The 17,187-nt window shown below is 37.6% G+C and overlaps 1 protein-coding gene across 1 annotated transcript in view; it reads right to left on the reverse strand.

Annotated features, from left to right (window-relative positions):
- SARM1 (sterile alpha and TIR motif containing 1) overlaps positions 1–17,187 on the reverse strand; it is a 321,533-nt gene that overhangs the window by 40,240 nt on the left and 264,106 nt on the right. The window contains exon 8 of the mRNA XM_044054392.1: positions 10,018–10,139. Within this exon, the coding sequence (XP_043910327.1) occupies positions 10,018–10,139 (122 nt within the window). The remainder of the gene's footprint in view (positions 1–10,017; positions 10,140–17,187) is intronic.

The following is a 17,187-nucleotide window of genomic DNA, read 5'->3' on the forward strand; positions in this document are numbered from 1 at the left end:
ATTTCATTTTATTTCTTTATTTTAAAGTTGAGGGGGCTGCAGTCCAGCAGTCCAATAGCACGGGCTGCCCCTGTGCTTAACTGATTAATTAACCAAGATCTATAGTGTGTTGCCAAGTTTCTAAATTGATGACATTGAGCTCTATGGCTGCTTTTAAAATCCAAGCATCCTGTTCTCAGCCTCCATCAGGATCATAGACACACACGCTCTGAAATCTAAAGTCTAAAATATCTAAAGTCTGTTCCAAATCAATTGTATTTATTTACTTACTTATTTATTTAACATTCGCTAACTGGATAAGTGGACCATTAAGGTATCCCATTTTATCTTTGAACCAAGCCAAATAGGTTATAGATGAATAACAGCAAATAAAACAAAACTTGTGTGTGTGTGTGTGTGTGTGTGTGTGTGTGTGTGTGTGTGTGTGTGTGTGTGTGTGTGTGTGTACTCAGATATAGATAACAGGATACACTCACACAAATAAAAATGAAAAATGCTGCCAATATAAAAAAGCCAGTATTTCATAATTAGTCTGTATATTCTTCTCAAATCCCCAAATGATATCAGTATACTTCAGGAGGGTCTTACACAGACCACTGACTGATGTCTTAGTCCTTAGTCGTGGTCTCGAACTAAATGCAAAGAAATGCATCATCATTCCCTTCGTTAAAAACAATGTCCCTTCACACTATCAAATTAACAACAATGCCCTATGTACCTATGAAGTGATAAGGGATCTGGGATCATAAGTAGACTGCGACCTTAACTTTAGCCACCATGTGTCTACTGTAGTAAGGAAGGCTTTCTATGTAGCACACTTGATTAGCAAGGGCATCGCCTCTACAGCAAAGGAGGTTATAACCCCTTTGTACTCATCACTAATCAGGCCCATAATTGAGTATAACTCCCCTTTTGTCATATACTGTACAAAGAACCTGCAGCAATTTGAGATACCTCAGAGGCTTCTAACAAAAAAGATCAAGAGACTCCAGCACGTGCCTTACACAGACGGACTAAAGTCCCTGTCACTATACTCAGTATCATTTAGACTTCTTAATGGAGACTTATGCCTGGGTTACAGAGCAATCTCCGACCTAAACCTAATGAATTTGCTGCCATCCATAAATCAAATGGGACTAGAGCCACCCATTCCAGGGACCTAAATATGGCCTGCAACTTGAATGGGATGTGTGGGAGGGACAGATTTGTCTCCCAGCAACTGGCACATCTTTGGAATAGACTGCCAATTCATGTGAAGTAGAGCATCTCTATGACAGTGTTCAAAAGGAACCTGGACGAGTGGATGGGGCAATGTTAACTCTTACTGGGGCATAGTGCCCATAACCCTCCTGCACGTGGGCAGTCATTACTAAATACAATCCTGGGTACTGACTAGAGTATCATTGGAATGAAACTGCCAGGCTTGAAATGACCTCTGGGTCGATAGCTTAGTAACCGCCTATGATCCTATGATCCTACGAGTTACTGCAGTATTTTTTTTGTTGCTACTAAGACTGGAAAAGAAGGAAATACAGAACTATTCTTAGCAGTGTAGCAGGAGCTATAAAGTTCTCTCTATCAACATTTGTGTGGCTACTCGGCCTGACTGGACTCATCCAGGTACACAGCAATGTGCTGTCAAATCTCCAGGGAGTTACTCCACTTCTATAAATGGTATAGGCCTCTGATATGTGAATTGGACTGCATACCAGTCCTGTGCAATTGTGAACCAAGTTTAGTTTCACTTATTTTACAGAAGAACTAGACATGTTAGGAAGGACAACAGCTACTATTCATGTTCCATCTGATGCCCAAACTAATTTATTTAGAACCGGTTCATTTATTTATGCATTGAATACTAAGGTAGAAGAGGAAATAGACCATTGACAGAAACAAAATCATAAGTCATTTGAGATATTCAGCTTAGAAATGCTGCTGCGGTACCTATATTGAAGCTAGTGGGTTGTGTGAAGTTTACAGGTTAGCTGGTAACCAAGTATTTCTTTCAGATGGTATCTGAGACCGTGCATATAAGACGTTTTCACTTTTTTGGCAAGGGTCAGAAAAAAGTCTTCTGATTTAGATACGAGCCATTCCTACCAACAGATGGTTTTAGATAATCAATCTAACAAATATACCTAATTTTTAATACCTACATAAAGTGTTTCTATGCAACCATTCACCTTTCATAGTGACATTTGCATCAGATATATTAAATAGGACTGCACAAAGCTTATTACAAAGACTGCCACATGTTGCAATTTATCTGACTTATCTCAGTTATTGGGGCCACACCAGAGGAAAACCTACAAAACCCTGAAGTGCTGAAAACACTGATGGATGAAGTTATCTTTTTTTAACATTAGTACAATGTATTGCTGAAACAAAAACAACTATGGAAGCTCCATGTTACAAAAAATGTTCCTACCAAATATGGCAACCTTGCTTTCTAGCTTTGTTGCAGAAAAATGTTCAGTGGACAAGGAGATGTAATCAAGACAAAAATGATCACTTCAGAGGTCATCAAACTTTGCTGAATATTCTTCTGCTGACATAGATATGATTATATTATTTGATGTTTCATATTAAGGCACAGGAACTCTGCTTTCTTGCAGAATGCCTGATGTTAGTGAGAAACCACTAGGGTTTATGACTTGTGCTCTGACACCTGCTAAGAAAAAACAATTTTTATAATTTGAGAAAGCAAGATTAATAATTTGTAGACTTAGATTCATTCTTCTAGGCAACGTTATTATATATAGCTGAAAAGTGTTACACAATGAAATCTTAATGTACCATCTTCAACAGTGTTTGTGCACTGTGTATCTTTAAAGTGTAGTTGGTGCTGTCGCCTGCTCAGTCATGTAGGAATGTTTAAAGCATTTTTGCAAGATGTGAAACTATAGTCTATAAGGTACATAGATTTGCATTTTATACCAACTATAGGTTCATGGCTTTAGGGGAGAGAACAAAATGTGGCTAAGAATGTCTTCCATTAGTGCTGTATTCACATTGATTAGTATATCAATATTGGTTGTATGAGGAGCATGTATTTGGTTTGTAAGAGTTAAAATTTAAAGGCAAATAATCAGCAGGTTCCACTCTGCAGTACCCAAAAGTCTGTCTAATAAAACTAGCTAAAGCTTAAATGAATATCATTTTTTTCATGGTGTGAATTTCAGTAATTTGTTTAATATCCTTTTCTGTGAATAAACACTGACTCTTGTATCATAGAGTTTAACTCCACAAGATCCATCATTACCTTTACCAGGTTATACCAGTTCAGCGTACTTTTTTAGTTGGTATCACTGTTTAAAAAGAAAACTTCAGCACTAATAAAATATAGAATTCAAGTACCATAGAATGGGAATTTATGCACTAAACATGCTGTGGTGCATAACAGAATGAATGATGGTGCAAAGTGTTTTTATTACTGTTGCACAGTTATTACCAAGGGTTTCATCGTATGTTTTCTTAGTCATTAGTGTTTGAGTGGTGAACCTTTAAGGGGATGTATTTGGTCCAGGTTTTAAAGGCACAAGACCAACCTCCATTCCCATTAACTGGTCAAGCGGTCAATTGTACACAGAAGTTAGCCTCTAGGAGGGGAGTAACTCTAGGTAATAACCTGTTTTGCTAAAGTTTTTGAATAAAATTCCATGAAAATTTAGTTTACTGGTTGTAGACGAGCATGTAGGCTGCATTTATCCTTGGAGTGAAATTATAAAGCCTTTTACTGTGTAATGGATCATTAGTAGCTTTACTTTAAATACTTTTATTTAAATGAAGGAGGATCTGTCAGTCTGTGATGAAGTCTCAATAATTTAAAGCTTAATCTCACCCTCTCTTGCCTTATTTTTATTTTTCCCTTTGCAGGTTTAATTCTGACATAAATGAAACTGTTAGTTCTTGTCATCACATTTTTCTAGTGAATTGAGAAAAGTGGACCATGTTAGTAGACTGATGTTGACTAATTGTGTGCATACTTGAAGTCAGAATTTTTATACAGTCTCTTGTTGGAAGGTCTTATTTTATTATTTTGACTTTGTTTGCTAATATTTGATATCTAATCTTTGTGCAGGAAGAATTTCCTTGTGTTGGACCTTTTTGTCCGAGACTGCTGAAGTGTTTGTTTTACTGTATATGGGAAGAATGGTTAAGATGGTTAAGACCTGGGAGGATGGTATCTAATTCCTTAGTTTAGGATTCATAACTGTATACAGGCTATTAATATTCATTAATTATTGGTGTATATTTTAGTTTATTCTTTGAATATATTTGACTTGTTTCATTTTGACAAAAAATGTACAGGCATGAATTTGGTTAATCAACATTTAAATCAGTGTTGCGGTATCATAAGCTATAGGGGTTATTCCTTACCTAGGATATAACCACTATCCACATTTAAGAGGGTCACAGCTTTCTTGTTGACAGTGCTTTATATCTATGTGCTTTGTTGAACTGATTGTTAGCTACCCATCTTTTCAAAGCTCTGAAGATAATTCCTCTAATGGGAAATAACTTAATTTATGTCATTTTGCCATAAAAAATGTTTTTTGTGGGAATCTGATTAATTTTAAGCTGCAAAATTATTTTTGTGGGACTGTCATGTTACTGAAGGGATTTTTACTTGTGTAATGCTTGTGTGGAGGGAAAAGTCTGTGTAAAAATATTTTTATTGATGTAATCTATCTTTGTGTTGTGTGTGTGTGGGCAGGATTTCTCTCTTCTAGGACAGTCAAAGATTTACTGCAGAACCTTAATGTTCCTCCCCAAGGGTTTACTGACTCAGTCAGGTTTTGCAGTCTCCTTATGGGACTTCTTTCCCATATTGAACACTAAACAATTGTCTGTCTCCGTGGTTCTTGCTACTCCTGTCCGCAAGAAGAAGAAAGTTAAGAAGTCCTTGGGTATCTGTCTCCATCACTGCCTCAGTCATTGGTGAGTGACTCCTTTGTGGCCAAAGCTGTTTCCTTGGATGATCCATCTTTTGCCTTCTGGTTCCTCTAGCTGCAGCTCTTCAGGAAGCCATTAATGACTGGGAGATTGACATATTCCCTGCAGCTATAGGGTTGATTCACTGGGCAAGGAAAAAACATTTTGGTTGACCTTCCAGGTATGAGTGGTTGAAGGTATACTGCTTAGCTAGGGTAAGGTACCTGATTCCCAGGCTAGTGTTCCTGTCATGAGTCAGTCCTGTTCCAGGGATTTCCCTAGGAAGAAAAAGCAGAAACTTAAAAATGTCTCTCCTCCTGTGTCTGTTGTTGAGTCAGGTCTACTAATAGCACCATTTAAAAGAGGGAAAAACTTGGCTAGGCTTGTAAGGGCCTTAGGGCCATTAGCCTAGTAACCTCTTATGATCCTGTGAAGCTTGGTTGTAAGCAGTCTGCTGTCTAAAAACTGTGAAGTTGCAGCCTGCACTTAGACATTCTGTTGGCCTAGACAGAGCGAGAGAGAGAGTTTTTCTTTTTTTTCTTTTACTGACAATATGGCTCCTTGTTTGCATATATGCCTACAAAATCTTGCATGTTAAAGGACAAAATAAACAATAAGTGATATAAATCCATGGAAGTATGACAGTATTTAAGAAGTAATGTATGTATTGCGCTATTTTCTTTTCTTAAAAATGTTTATTGGTTTTAGAAAACTTTCATACCTCACAATTCAGATTTTTGTCTCATATTTTCAGTTTGTTTCTCATAAAATTGTGTTCTTTTGGCAAATCATTGAAGACTGAAGTCAGAAAATAATGGCAGGCATTTGAGTTTGACTTCATATCCTCAGAAAATGTATACTAATGCAAACTTTGTTGTTCTACGCACTTTCTGAGGGGGTCAGGGGATGTATGTGTGTGTCATACCTATCAACTGTACAGATTTCCACAGAATGTCCAGACTTTTGTCTTATATTTTTGGTCTGTTCCTCATAAAAATTCATTTTTTTTGACAAATCACTGGGATGAGCTAAGGATTAAAGTTACTAAATAATGACATGTATTTGATTTTCAGACTTCATATCCTGTAGAAAATAAATTCTAACACAAATCCTGTTATTCTAGCAACTTTCTAAATGTGGCCCTAGTTTGGGCCTTTGTCTCCAACATTATAACAGGCTTTTTCCAGATTTCTTGTGCTAAGAGATTGAGAGGTACTGTGTGTGCGTGTGTGTGTGTGTGTGTGTGTGTGTGTGTGTGTGTGTGTGTGTGTGTGTGTGTGTGTGTGTGTGTGTGTGTGTGTGTGTGTGTGTGTGTGTGTGTGTGTGTGTGTGTGTGTGTGTGTGTGTGTGTGTGTTCAGCTGTCCAGATTTTTTCAGAATGTCCAGATTTCTGCCCCATATTCCTCCTGAGCTTTTCTCCCCGGGCCTCCACTGAAAAAGGGATTTTGCACAGATGGACTATCCCGGTTAACAAATGCCAAATAAATAAAAAGGATTGAAGTTGCTAAATAATAACAGACATTTGAGTTTTAGATGTCATATCCTTTAGAAAAATGCATACTAACACAAATCCTGTTATTCTACAATTATTACATTCACGAGAGCAATATTTATAATCCGTCCCTATTTATTTTAGGCTTTGTCCAGATTTCTTGCACTAATAGGTCGAGGTGCGCATGTGTGAGAGTGAAATGCCCTATTTAGAGTTAGCAGGTGGAATTTATTTTCACATACATTTTCAAGGAATTGTGAGCTTCAAGGGAAGAGATGTTTACTGTTGTTCATGCTAAGTCTGCTTAAAATGTGCAACTGTTTTGTTTAGCAAATGGTATCACTGCTGTGGTGTAGAATTTCAAAACAGTCTTAGTAGCACAGCAGGTCGCATACTTGCATCTTGATGTAGAGGGCTGTAGGTTCTACTCCCACCACATGTAGATTTATATTTTAAGCGGGTGGAGTGCTGCAGTCCTGAGTATGTCCTCCTTTGGATGAGATGCCTAGTAACTATGAACCTGTGTTTCCGCTTGCCGCTTATTCCTATTGCAATATACAAGCTTAGCATTTTTTTTAAATGTAACATAGGCAATTTATTGTTTAAGGGCAGTAGGCACTGCATTTGTAGATGAAACACTGAAATATAAAACTGTTTTCTAGCAACAACCTCTCCATTAGTTTCAGATCTCTTTAATGTGAAATTATTCAGATTACATTTACTTCTGCAGAGATTGTGCATATTGACTGATATTGGTAGATTGTAATGATAGACTTTTAAGTGGCCTTTTATGGTTGAAATGTTCTGAATTGGGCAATTTGTCATTATTGGTTCATATGTTTTGTTTCATTGCTTAATGGAAAAAATGTTCAAAACTATAAAACACACTCTAAGTGGTGCTGTATTAACAAGGGATATAATTCAGTTATTATATATTATAATTAATACAATCAGGAAGGTGAATCAAAGCAGTTATGCATGGTTCTGAAATGTGTGCAAAGGGCCTATGATTTGAAAACAGTCCAAATGTAAACTTAACCTGCCACTGGCCAGATGCATTTTCTTTGAACGTGGGTTTAAATGCTGTTTCAGTGCATGCAAGTTTCAAAGGTAGAGAAGTTTTAATGCTAAGTCTGTTTTCATTGTAAGACTATTGCTTTGTTTAAGTTTAGCAAATGTCTATCAGTGTTTGTGCTATAAAATAGGAGGTTACTAAGCTATTGGCCCTGAGGCCCTAAAATTTGAAATAAAAGTTGAAAATTAAAACCAAGTATCTGTAATTATTGTAGAAGTAATGCATAAAACAGTATGCACACAGAGAGTTTTGAACAGTGTTTATGGCAACTGGGGAGAAATAGCCAAGTAATGGGATACTGGAATGGCTGCGTGTGTGTGTTAGGGGGGGAGGTTGAAGGGGGTGGGGTTGGGGGCGGTGCTTTGAACGGGGTGGGGTTGGGGCGGTCCTCCGGGGTTGCACCCCCCTGCAAAAAATCCTGCGGGCTCCCTTGGCTGTTTTCCCTTACCTTTGCAAGGTACTTTGCAATTATAGGCTGTTTAGTGCCTACGATTAATTTCTCCTTATTGACAAGGAGAGTTGAGTGCTTGTATCAGTTCCAGGCTTCCTAGTGCTTTCCAGCAGGTTCTAGAGCAAGTGCTAGTCACAGGGGTTCAGATTTTAGTGCTAGTTCTAAGGGAAAATTTGAAGAGCAGACTTTCTGGCACCTGGAATAATTTAACCGTAGCCCTGCGGTGCTGCACAATGCGAAAAATGCGCAAACACACGCATTTTTAAGCCAGAAAGTTGAAAGGGATAGAAATCAGCCCAAAATTACCTAATAAAATTACAATTTCAGAGCTGGAAACCACTGGCTGCGTGTGTGTGTTGGAGGGGGGAGGTTGAAGGGGGTGGGGTTGGGGGCGGTGCTTTGAAGGGGGTGGGGTTGGGGCGGTCCTCCGGGGTTGCACCCCCCTGCAAAAAATCCTGCGGGCTCCCTTGGCTGTTTTCCCTTACCTTTGCAAGGTACTTTGCAATTATAGGCTGTTTAGTGCCTACGATTAATTTCTCCTTATTGACAAGGAGAGTTGAGTGCTTGTATCAGTTCCAGGCTTCCTAGTGCTTTCCAGCAGGTTCTAGAGCAAGTGCTAGTCACAGGGGTTCAGATTTTAGTGCTAGTTCTAAGGGAAAATTTGAAGAGCAGACTTTCTGGCACCTGGAATAATTTAACCGTAGCCCTGCGGTGCTGCACAATGCGAAAAATGCGCAAACACACGCATTTTTAAGCCAGAAAGTTGAAAGGGATAGAAATCAGCCCAAAATTACCTAATAAAATTACAATTTCACAGCTGGAAACCACTCCTCTAGTGTTAGATAGGCAGTACAATGCTCACCACTCCCACTGGTAAGCAGTAGGACTTACCTCTACCACAGCAAGGTCTGGATAGCTCTGAACACAGAAAATAAAGTCCTGAGACAAGCAAAGCCTGGGATCTGGACTATACTGGCGAGGAAAGGTGGGAAACGAACAAACAAGATAGTTTTTTTTTTTTGGTTAAAACAGGCTAAACAATGAAATAATACAGTAAATAAACACAGAAAAGGCTAACACGCTTGAATGTGTAGTCTTAAACAGTAAATGCAATTAAATCTCTACAAAATTAGCAATTTAAAACTTTTTAAATGAAGCAAGGCAAGTGCACAACTGAAAAACGATTTAAGAGGCAGTAATACAGTAGAATAAGTAGCTAGTTTACATATACAGAGAAGTCTATATATACAGAAAAGCAGCTAAAACACACAAACAATTCAGATGCAGTGCAACCTAGAGCGCTTGAGTTGTAGCAATATTAAGGCAAATACAATAAATGCACATTAATTTCCCTGTACACTCCTGCTTACATACAATAAGTATTCACTCTGTGCATTCTCTCTTTTTTATATTCACAAAAACTTTCTACCAAATGTGTATTTGACCTTTTGTGTTACAACTATTCCAACATATTCTGAGTGGTACTGGTACATTTAGGAAGTCTTACAATTTCTCTGTCTTATTTAGGGGATGCAATGGACTAGTTATGTTTTCTGTAGGTGGTATACAAAATGATATTCCTGCAGTGATGTCACAAATTGTCATTTCGTGTCTCTGCTTAGGTCATATTATTATTTTATAGAAACATGCCCCTCTTCCGATAGACATTTACTCCCCCACACACACACACACAGTGCGGTGCCTTATCTAATTCAACCTGTCCTTGTTTTATTCACTCTTAGGCTGCACAACCATCTAAATGAAGATATACTGAAATTCTGCCTGAAGGCAAGTATTGAAAATCACACAACTCTGTATGGCAAAAAAGGACCAGCCAAGCCAATAAAAATGTTTAACAATGTGCAACAGTATTCTATACTCTGTGCAGAACAATAGTGCATTAAGAAAGCACACAACATCAGATCAGGTTTGAGCACAGATAGCATGTATGTCATTTAACTTCCTGTGTTGCACAAGTACAAGTCTCCTTTCTGCTGTTAATGAAACAATCTGTTTCTGTGTGAGAAGGATTTCAGAGTATTGAATTAAATAATATTTACTTACTTGATACCATTGAACTTGAGAACAGCTCTCATGTCTTCAGGAAGGCTACATGGATCAGGCCACTGAAATTTGTCTGCAACAGGAACAATATTTTTCCCAGTACTTAAAGCCAGTGCAATTTCCTATGTAAAGAAAGACAATTCATGTAAGAACAGTAAAGCTTTGCATTAAATGACAGAACCCAGCCCATCCAACAACACCATTACGTGGCATGAATCACATGTTTACTTAAATGTTTCAAAAGTATAACACAAACTTTAATCAGTACTAATGGGTGTCCTATATTTTAGAGAACAAATACGTGCAGAAGGATGAATTCAATAGTTGTTGTTGTTGTTTGTCTTTCGGCTTTTCCTGGTCAGGGGTCACCACAGTGGAACTCCGGTCCGCTAATGATTTTTGCACAAACATATCAATCAGCTGAGCACCCCAAACCTTTCCTCTTGCAGCCAGAAGGGTGGGTTATATACCTCTCAACTTCTCAGCACAAAAAATCTGGACAAAGCCAAAAATAATCAGGGTAGAAATGCCTAAAAATAAGGGCAAATTTTAAATATTGCTCTTATAGATGTAGAAATGTACTACAATAACAGGTTTTACAATAATATATATTTTCTGAAATATACGAAGTCTGAAACTCGAATGTCTCTATTTAGTGACTTCTATACTCCGTGATTTGCCAGAAAGCCATACATTTTATGAGGAACAGACCAGAAAATGGGTCAAAAATCTGGGCATTCTGCAAAAATCTGGGCATTGAGAGGTATGTTGGATACGTAGGTGTTTTTATAACTGCTATAACTGCAGATTATAGGACAGCAAACATCAGATGACTGTCATCCTTCTTTGTAGGAACTCATTGTCTTTACCTGTACTCAGCACAAAGTACCTGTACCTGTTAGGATCCTACTTGGGACCTCAGTGTCTTAGCTGTGATTAGCACACATTCCTTGTTGGCTGTCTTCTGGAGAGCTTAACTTTCTCACACAATGATTTTCAACAGTCATTTGTTGTTGTCATCATCACCACCTGATGACATCCAAAATAAGATTGACTAATACATACATATTTTGTATATTGCATGCACTCCAGTTTAGCAGCCTGTAACATGGCAGAGTGAGAAAGTCTATATTGTTTGCCAGCATAAATTCTAACTAGGATAAAGGATGGTTTGCTTGTGACAAGTAAGATAAAATGTGTTTCTGTGTGGGAGTGTATATACTGGGGGTTGAAAGTGGATTAGGGGGTTGGTAGATATCAGAAAACAAGGGCTGGTGTATTTAGAATGGGAAAAACACAAAGCAGTAAAACTAGGTGCACAAACTGTTCTTCTGCTAACACATCTTTAGTAAAGTAGGATAACACTTCACCATGGAATTAATCTTCTCAGAAACCTCCTTTACAATGTGCAGTTATTTAAGGTGCTCACCATAACAAAACATTTTCAAGATAACATCTTGCAACAAGAACCACACACAACACTTGCACCCACACCACACACAGCACTTGTATCAGCATCATACATAACACATGTACCAGTAGCATACATAACACTTGTACCAACATCATACATAACACATGTACCAGTACCATACATAACACTTGTACCAGCGTCATACATAACACATGTACCAGTTCCATATATAACACTTGTACCAGCTGCAGTTGAACTTGTCTGTTAAAATCTTTCAGATGCAATCCAGCTGAGATTTTCTCCCATAACAACATCAGTGTCTAGCACCCATATTCCAGTAAAAGTGGTAGAGGCAGTCTCTCCATCTTCTCCTACTTCTTTCCAACCATAAATACACTTCTAACACAAAACATTAAAGAAAATTAAGTCTACAGTGGATAAACAGCATATTTCATTTCTAGATTTTAGACTTCTCAATACCCACCAGGAAGCATATAGAGAAAATGGATGAAGAAAATAGGAGAAAAGCACGTTTTTTGAAAGCCTGTCTCAAAGCTGCAGTGACACAATAAATGCCTCACTCAGCTGTACTATCTTTGAGAAGAAGGCATTGTAGTAGTTGACAAATTCAATACAAAATCCAAAGTAGTAGAAAATAGGTCCATGGATACAGGACATAATAAGAAATACACAGTGTATGAAAACAAGACCAAAGAAGGCTAAAGTAACAAAATCTGACACCAAACTTATTAAACCTTGCTGAGAAAGCTATTGCCAACTTGTAATAGGGTGCTAAGATCAGAAGGCCATACAATACTAATAAAAGTTGTTCCAGAGAAAGACAACCAAAGCAGGTAGCATTCTGTGAAGTAATCCTTAACTGTCTTCTTCAAACTTCTTCTGTATTTGTCATGACAAAACTTGATATAGTTTGACAACCATTTGTCCATATCTTGCCTTAGGGCTCACTCAACCAGCTCTCTCCTTGGAGAAATGCTTACAAGTAGATGATCATTCCTAATATTCTAAGTACTGAGAACATTCAAGTCCAATGTGTAGAAACACAACGACTGGGTATACCTGATATGGTTAAGGTTACTAAGTGAGCTACTTTGAAATGAGCTAGCAAATGATTCTGGGGCTCATGAGAGACAGCTCTATCTCTTTGCAAGCATTAGCCTAAGGCTCAGTGGTCATGTGGATTAATGTAATTGCCAATAAGAAAACAGATTTTCAAGTAAGATATCAAATTTCACAAGAAAATTGAAAATGTGAAAAGTAAAAATGAAGCAACAGTGGTGTCTGTTATATAAAATGAAGTATGGGGCTCACTGGTCAACATCTAACATGTAAGGTCTTCCCAAAGTACACCTTCACTATCATGGAAGATGCTAGAGAATGACCATCTGCACTCTAGAAGTGACCCAGAAGTAGGCCATAATAGTTAAGCAATTGAGTCTACATCAAAAACAAATTGTCCAGAAACTGAAATAATGAGAACTTTTATTAGCCTCCATTCTATTCCATTGATCATGAGGTAATGTTTCAGTTACACAGAAGAGAATGTTCTTCTGGAAGCTTGTTTTCTTCCCACTCTCCAAAATATTGGAAGTCATATCTTCTAGCTTACTGTTAACTGCAGAAAGTGAAATCAGGCATTGTTATTCAAAAAACTAGAGGCTGGTATCCAAAGTCAGGTGTACACCACAGAAAGGAGATTCTACAGATGTGAGATCCTACAGGAAACTCAAATACCAATCTCAGTACTAACAGGAAAGTATAGTTTTAATAATGCAAAGTTGTAAGTGAAGAAGAGCTGTGGTCTGTCAAGTCAGACTGAGTGTTACAGCTGGACTGTAAGCAGCGGGTCTTTCCATATACCTGTGTGATCCTTTTCTTGCTGTGTCTCAAGGAAATCCAAACCCGTTCTGCTGACTTAACACTGTGCCTCTTCCTCAGGTGATATGCTCTAATCCTACCAGCAATGTAGCAACAAGGCATGAGTACTGTGTCGTGTGTTCATTATAACAGTGTATCTTCACAAGACAAACTTTTTAAGAAGCAACATATCAAGTGGGATTTTGCTCCCCACAGTCAGTTATTTTTAGTGTGTTTTCCTAGACGTTAAAGATCACACTTAACCGACACTGCTCCTGGGCTGTGTCTAAAAAAGGTCCATGGAGATCAGTTCCCTACCCCAGAAAACAAATAAAATAAAAAATATGAAGAAATGCACATATGAAGTTGTGAACGCTAAACTGCAGAAAGCAAATCCATTTCACACAGGCATTAAATCAAAGTGATAATTCTTGCTTTTTTTGCTTTTCCCTTCAGACTCTCCACACCGTCTGGATGACCTTGTCTTAATCTTTGTCTTTTACCTCCAGCCTTTCAACACAGTATAACTGGCCACCACTGCAAAAAAATGAATGAATTAAGCACTGAGTTTGGGGACTACAAGAACCCCAAAAGTCATGGGGTTCTAGATAACGTGAGGTGCATTTTACAGCCATTTTTTCCAGCTTTTTGTTCCAATGTTGGTGTGAACAAAAATCTCAACTGATGCAAGAAATGTAGCCTTAATTCCTTTCATGGAAGAAATATGTTGTGTCCCAGGCTTCATGTCCAAAGCTGTCAAAAACAGTATTTCCCTATAAAGTGAAAAGAGAAATATTCACAAGGGTATAAAACGCATACCCGGAAACAATGCCCATCTTCCTATCCCTTAGAAAATGATAGTCGCCTTTGTGCATCCATCTGATATTATACCACACAAGTGGACATGGGGTCTCACCAGGCCTCCAGCATTCTGATGGTTTAAATGCTTTGAGACTCTCTGATACATTTTCTGCCTTAAAGATGAAAGATAACAGTTTAACATTTTCTTTTTTACAGCTATCCATAGAGTTATGTGTGTTCACAGCAATACTGTGTTTCTGACAAGCCAGGAGTATAAATATGTGTGCACACATAACAGACCACACTCATGAGCATGTTACTCACAGTGTATGCTTGCTTACAGGCCAGTTGGAGGAATGCCATTTGATTTATGGAATGTCTTTGGGGTGTTGGTAGGAACCAGAGCACTTGGATAAAACACAAAAGAAGGCAGACATGCAGAGAAAGAGACAAAACCAAGCATTCAGCCAGAGAATTAAGCAGTGTGAGATGTCAACACTGCTCCCAATATCACTGTGCCATTGACTGATGGTTTTCACATACATCCTGTCCAAATCTTCAAAGCAAGCCTCTTACTGTATATAATGCTGAGGCTCAAATCTGATGGAAAGTAAAAGAAATTATAGCCAACATGTTACTGTAGATATGCTGAAACAACTACACTGTTTAAACTGAGCAAACAATGGCAGGGTCAGTCAACTTCAATCCAAGACATTCCCAAAAAACATTATAGCCACTTTGTTGACTGTACACCTCAGACGTCTGATTGTTATTAACAAAATAATGGCCACAGTAACATATTCATAGCTCTCAACCTCTTATCTCAAGAATCAGTGAAATAACCACAGCAAAAAACAACGGAGAAGAAAAGTTCAAAATCACGACAGATTCTCACTATTGTTTTAGATACATAGAAAGTTGCTATAAAAACAGATTTTGCATTAACATGTTTTTTCTGAACGGTATGAAGTCTGAAACTCAAAATTTCTGTTATTACGTAATAACTGCAGGCCTGAGTGATGTTCCAGAAAATCACAAATTTTACAAGGGACAGACCTAAAATATGACACAAAATCAGGGAGATTTGAGAAGCATGTCTGACTGGGTCACACAAATAATGTAACTGCCATACTGCTATACTTTGAGAAATCAAGCTCAGAGAAAATCTTTAGAAAAACAGTAGCCTGTAGTCCATAAAGCAACTACTAACTTCTGCCACAGGAAAATATAAATGCAAACTTCAGTTCAAGAACTGAATCATGAATTACTCACCTCTAGTCTGTAAAGTACCCACAAATGTACTACATATCTTTGAAAATATATTTTTCATACAACTTTTTGGCTGGCTGGCTGACCTCATTGGCTATTTAACTTTCAAAAAGAAAGAGAGAGAAGAGAGAGAGACAAAAAAAACAGTAGTATACTCTTTTGGCTCTATGACTTTATTACATACCTCTCAACTGTACAGATTTTCATAGAATGTCCAGATTTTTGCCTAATATTTTTGGTCTGCTAGTCATAAAAACTGTGTTTTTTTGACAAATCACTCGGATAATTTAATGATTAAAGTCAATAAATAATGGCAATCATTTAAGTTTCAGACTTCATATCCTTTCGAAAATGTATGGAAACACAAATCTCATTATTCTAGCAACTTTCTAAGTTTATAAGAGCAATATTTAAAATGTGTTCCTATTTTTGGGCCTTTGTCCCCCCCCCCCCCCATTTTGTCAGGTTTTGTCCAGATTTATTGCAGTAAGAGGTTGAGAGGTATCCTTATCACCTAATTTAACTTAAAATAAGAATAGTACTTCAGATAGATTGCATACCTCTCAGATTCTTCACAAACAAAAAAATCCAAAAATAATGGGGGCAAAGGAGCAAAATTAGGGACATTTTGAAATATTACACTAATTCACTTGTTGATGTCTGTTATTACTGATTGACTATAATCCTCAGTGACTTGCGAGGAAAAAAATTGAGACATGGTAAAAATATGAGGCAAAATCAGGGACAATTGAATGGTATGAAGTACTGGACTGGTTTGGCCTTTCGTTTCACTCCAGGTCACATACTCCCAGGGTCAGGTAACAAAAATGTGATACAACAGAGCTACACTCAGCACAGGCAGCAGCAGAACAGTTAAAACTTCACCTTGCAGCTTGCAATTTATAACCCAGACTTGGAAATGTGGTTTCTGAAACATGATTGGACTGGCAGAATCAGCTGGAACTGATCCTATCAGTCTAATTGTGTTTTAGGAGCCGTGCTACCAAATGATATATAAAAAAAATAAACAAATAAGTAAAACTTATTTGGCACAATGGAAAGTTAAAAATAAAATGCACCACTAAAAGGGTACAGGTGAGAGACCAATGGGGGAGCTTTAGATCCCCTAGACTACCTCCCTGCTAAATCCATCACGGCAACTGCTCCCGATTATCGGATAGTCTCTGCTGCCTCATATTTTGCCATGTCCTTAGTAATATATATATATATATATATATATATATATATATATATATATATATATATATATATTTTTTTTATTTTCTGGTAAATCAGTCAGATTATACTTTCATTACTTTCAATCATGCCACAAATTAACAGTTTCATATTTCTTATTGCTCAGAAGATGCACGTTGATGAAACCTGTTGCATTAACTGTTTCAGTGAATTAGAGTGATATTTAAAATTTGTCCCTGATTTGGGGCCTTTGTCCCCCCAAACTATTTTTAGCTTTGTAGCTGGTTAGTGAACAAAAACTGAGAACTATGATGTTCAATCACATCTTTCCAAAGACCCTTCAAGAGACCTTTTTAAACTATGTGGCAGAAGGAGAAGCAGCCTTAACAGACTCTACAGTGATGGTGTCTCCGAGCATTTTGTTGTACTTTCAGAAAAGAAGCCAAAAATCTTTTTTCATCTTGACCAGTCTTCAAGACACAGTAAAAGGTTATGTTTAAAATGGCTAAACCATCTTATATTTTTATAATACAAAGTATTTGCATGCATCTTTGTGTATGCAGACACTCTTTTTTTATAAAAATAAAAGCTGGTTTCAAATCACTGTTTCA

The sequence above is a fragment of the Protopterus annectens genome, chromosome 13.part0 (genome assembly GCF_019279795.1).
Source record: "Protopterus annectens isolate FY-2018-M chromosome 13.part0, PAN1.0, whole genome shotgun sequence".
NCBI classification, from domain to species: Eukaryota; Metazoa; Chordata; order Ceratodontiformes; family Protopteridae; genus Protopterus; species Protopterus annectens.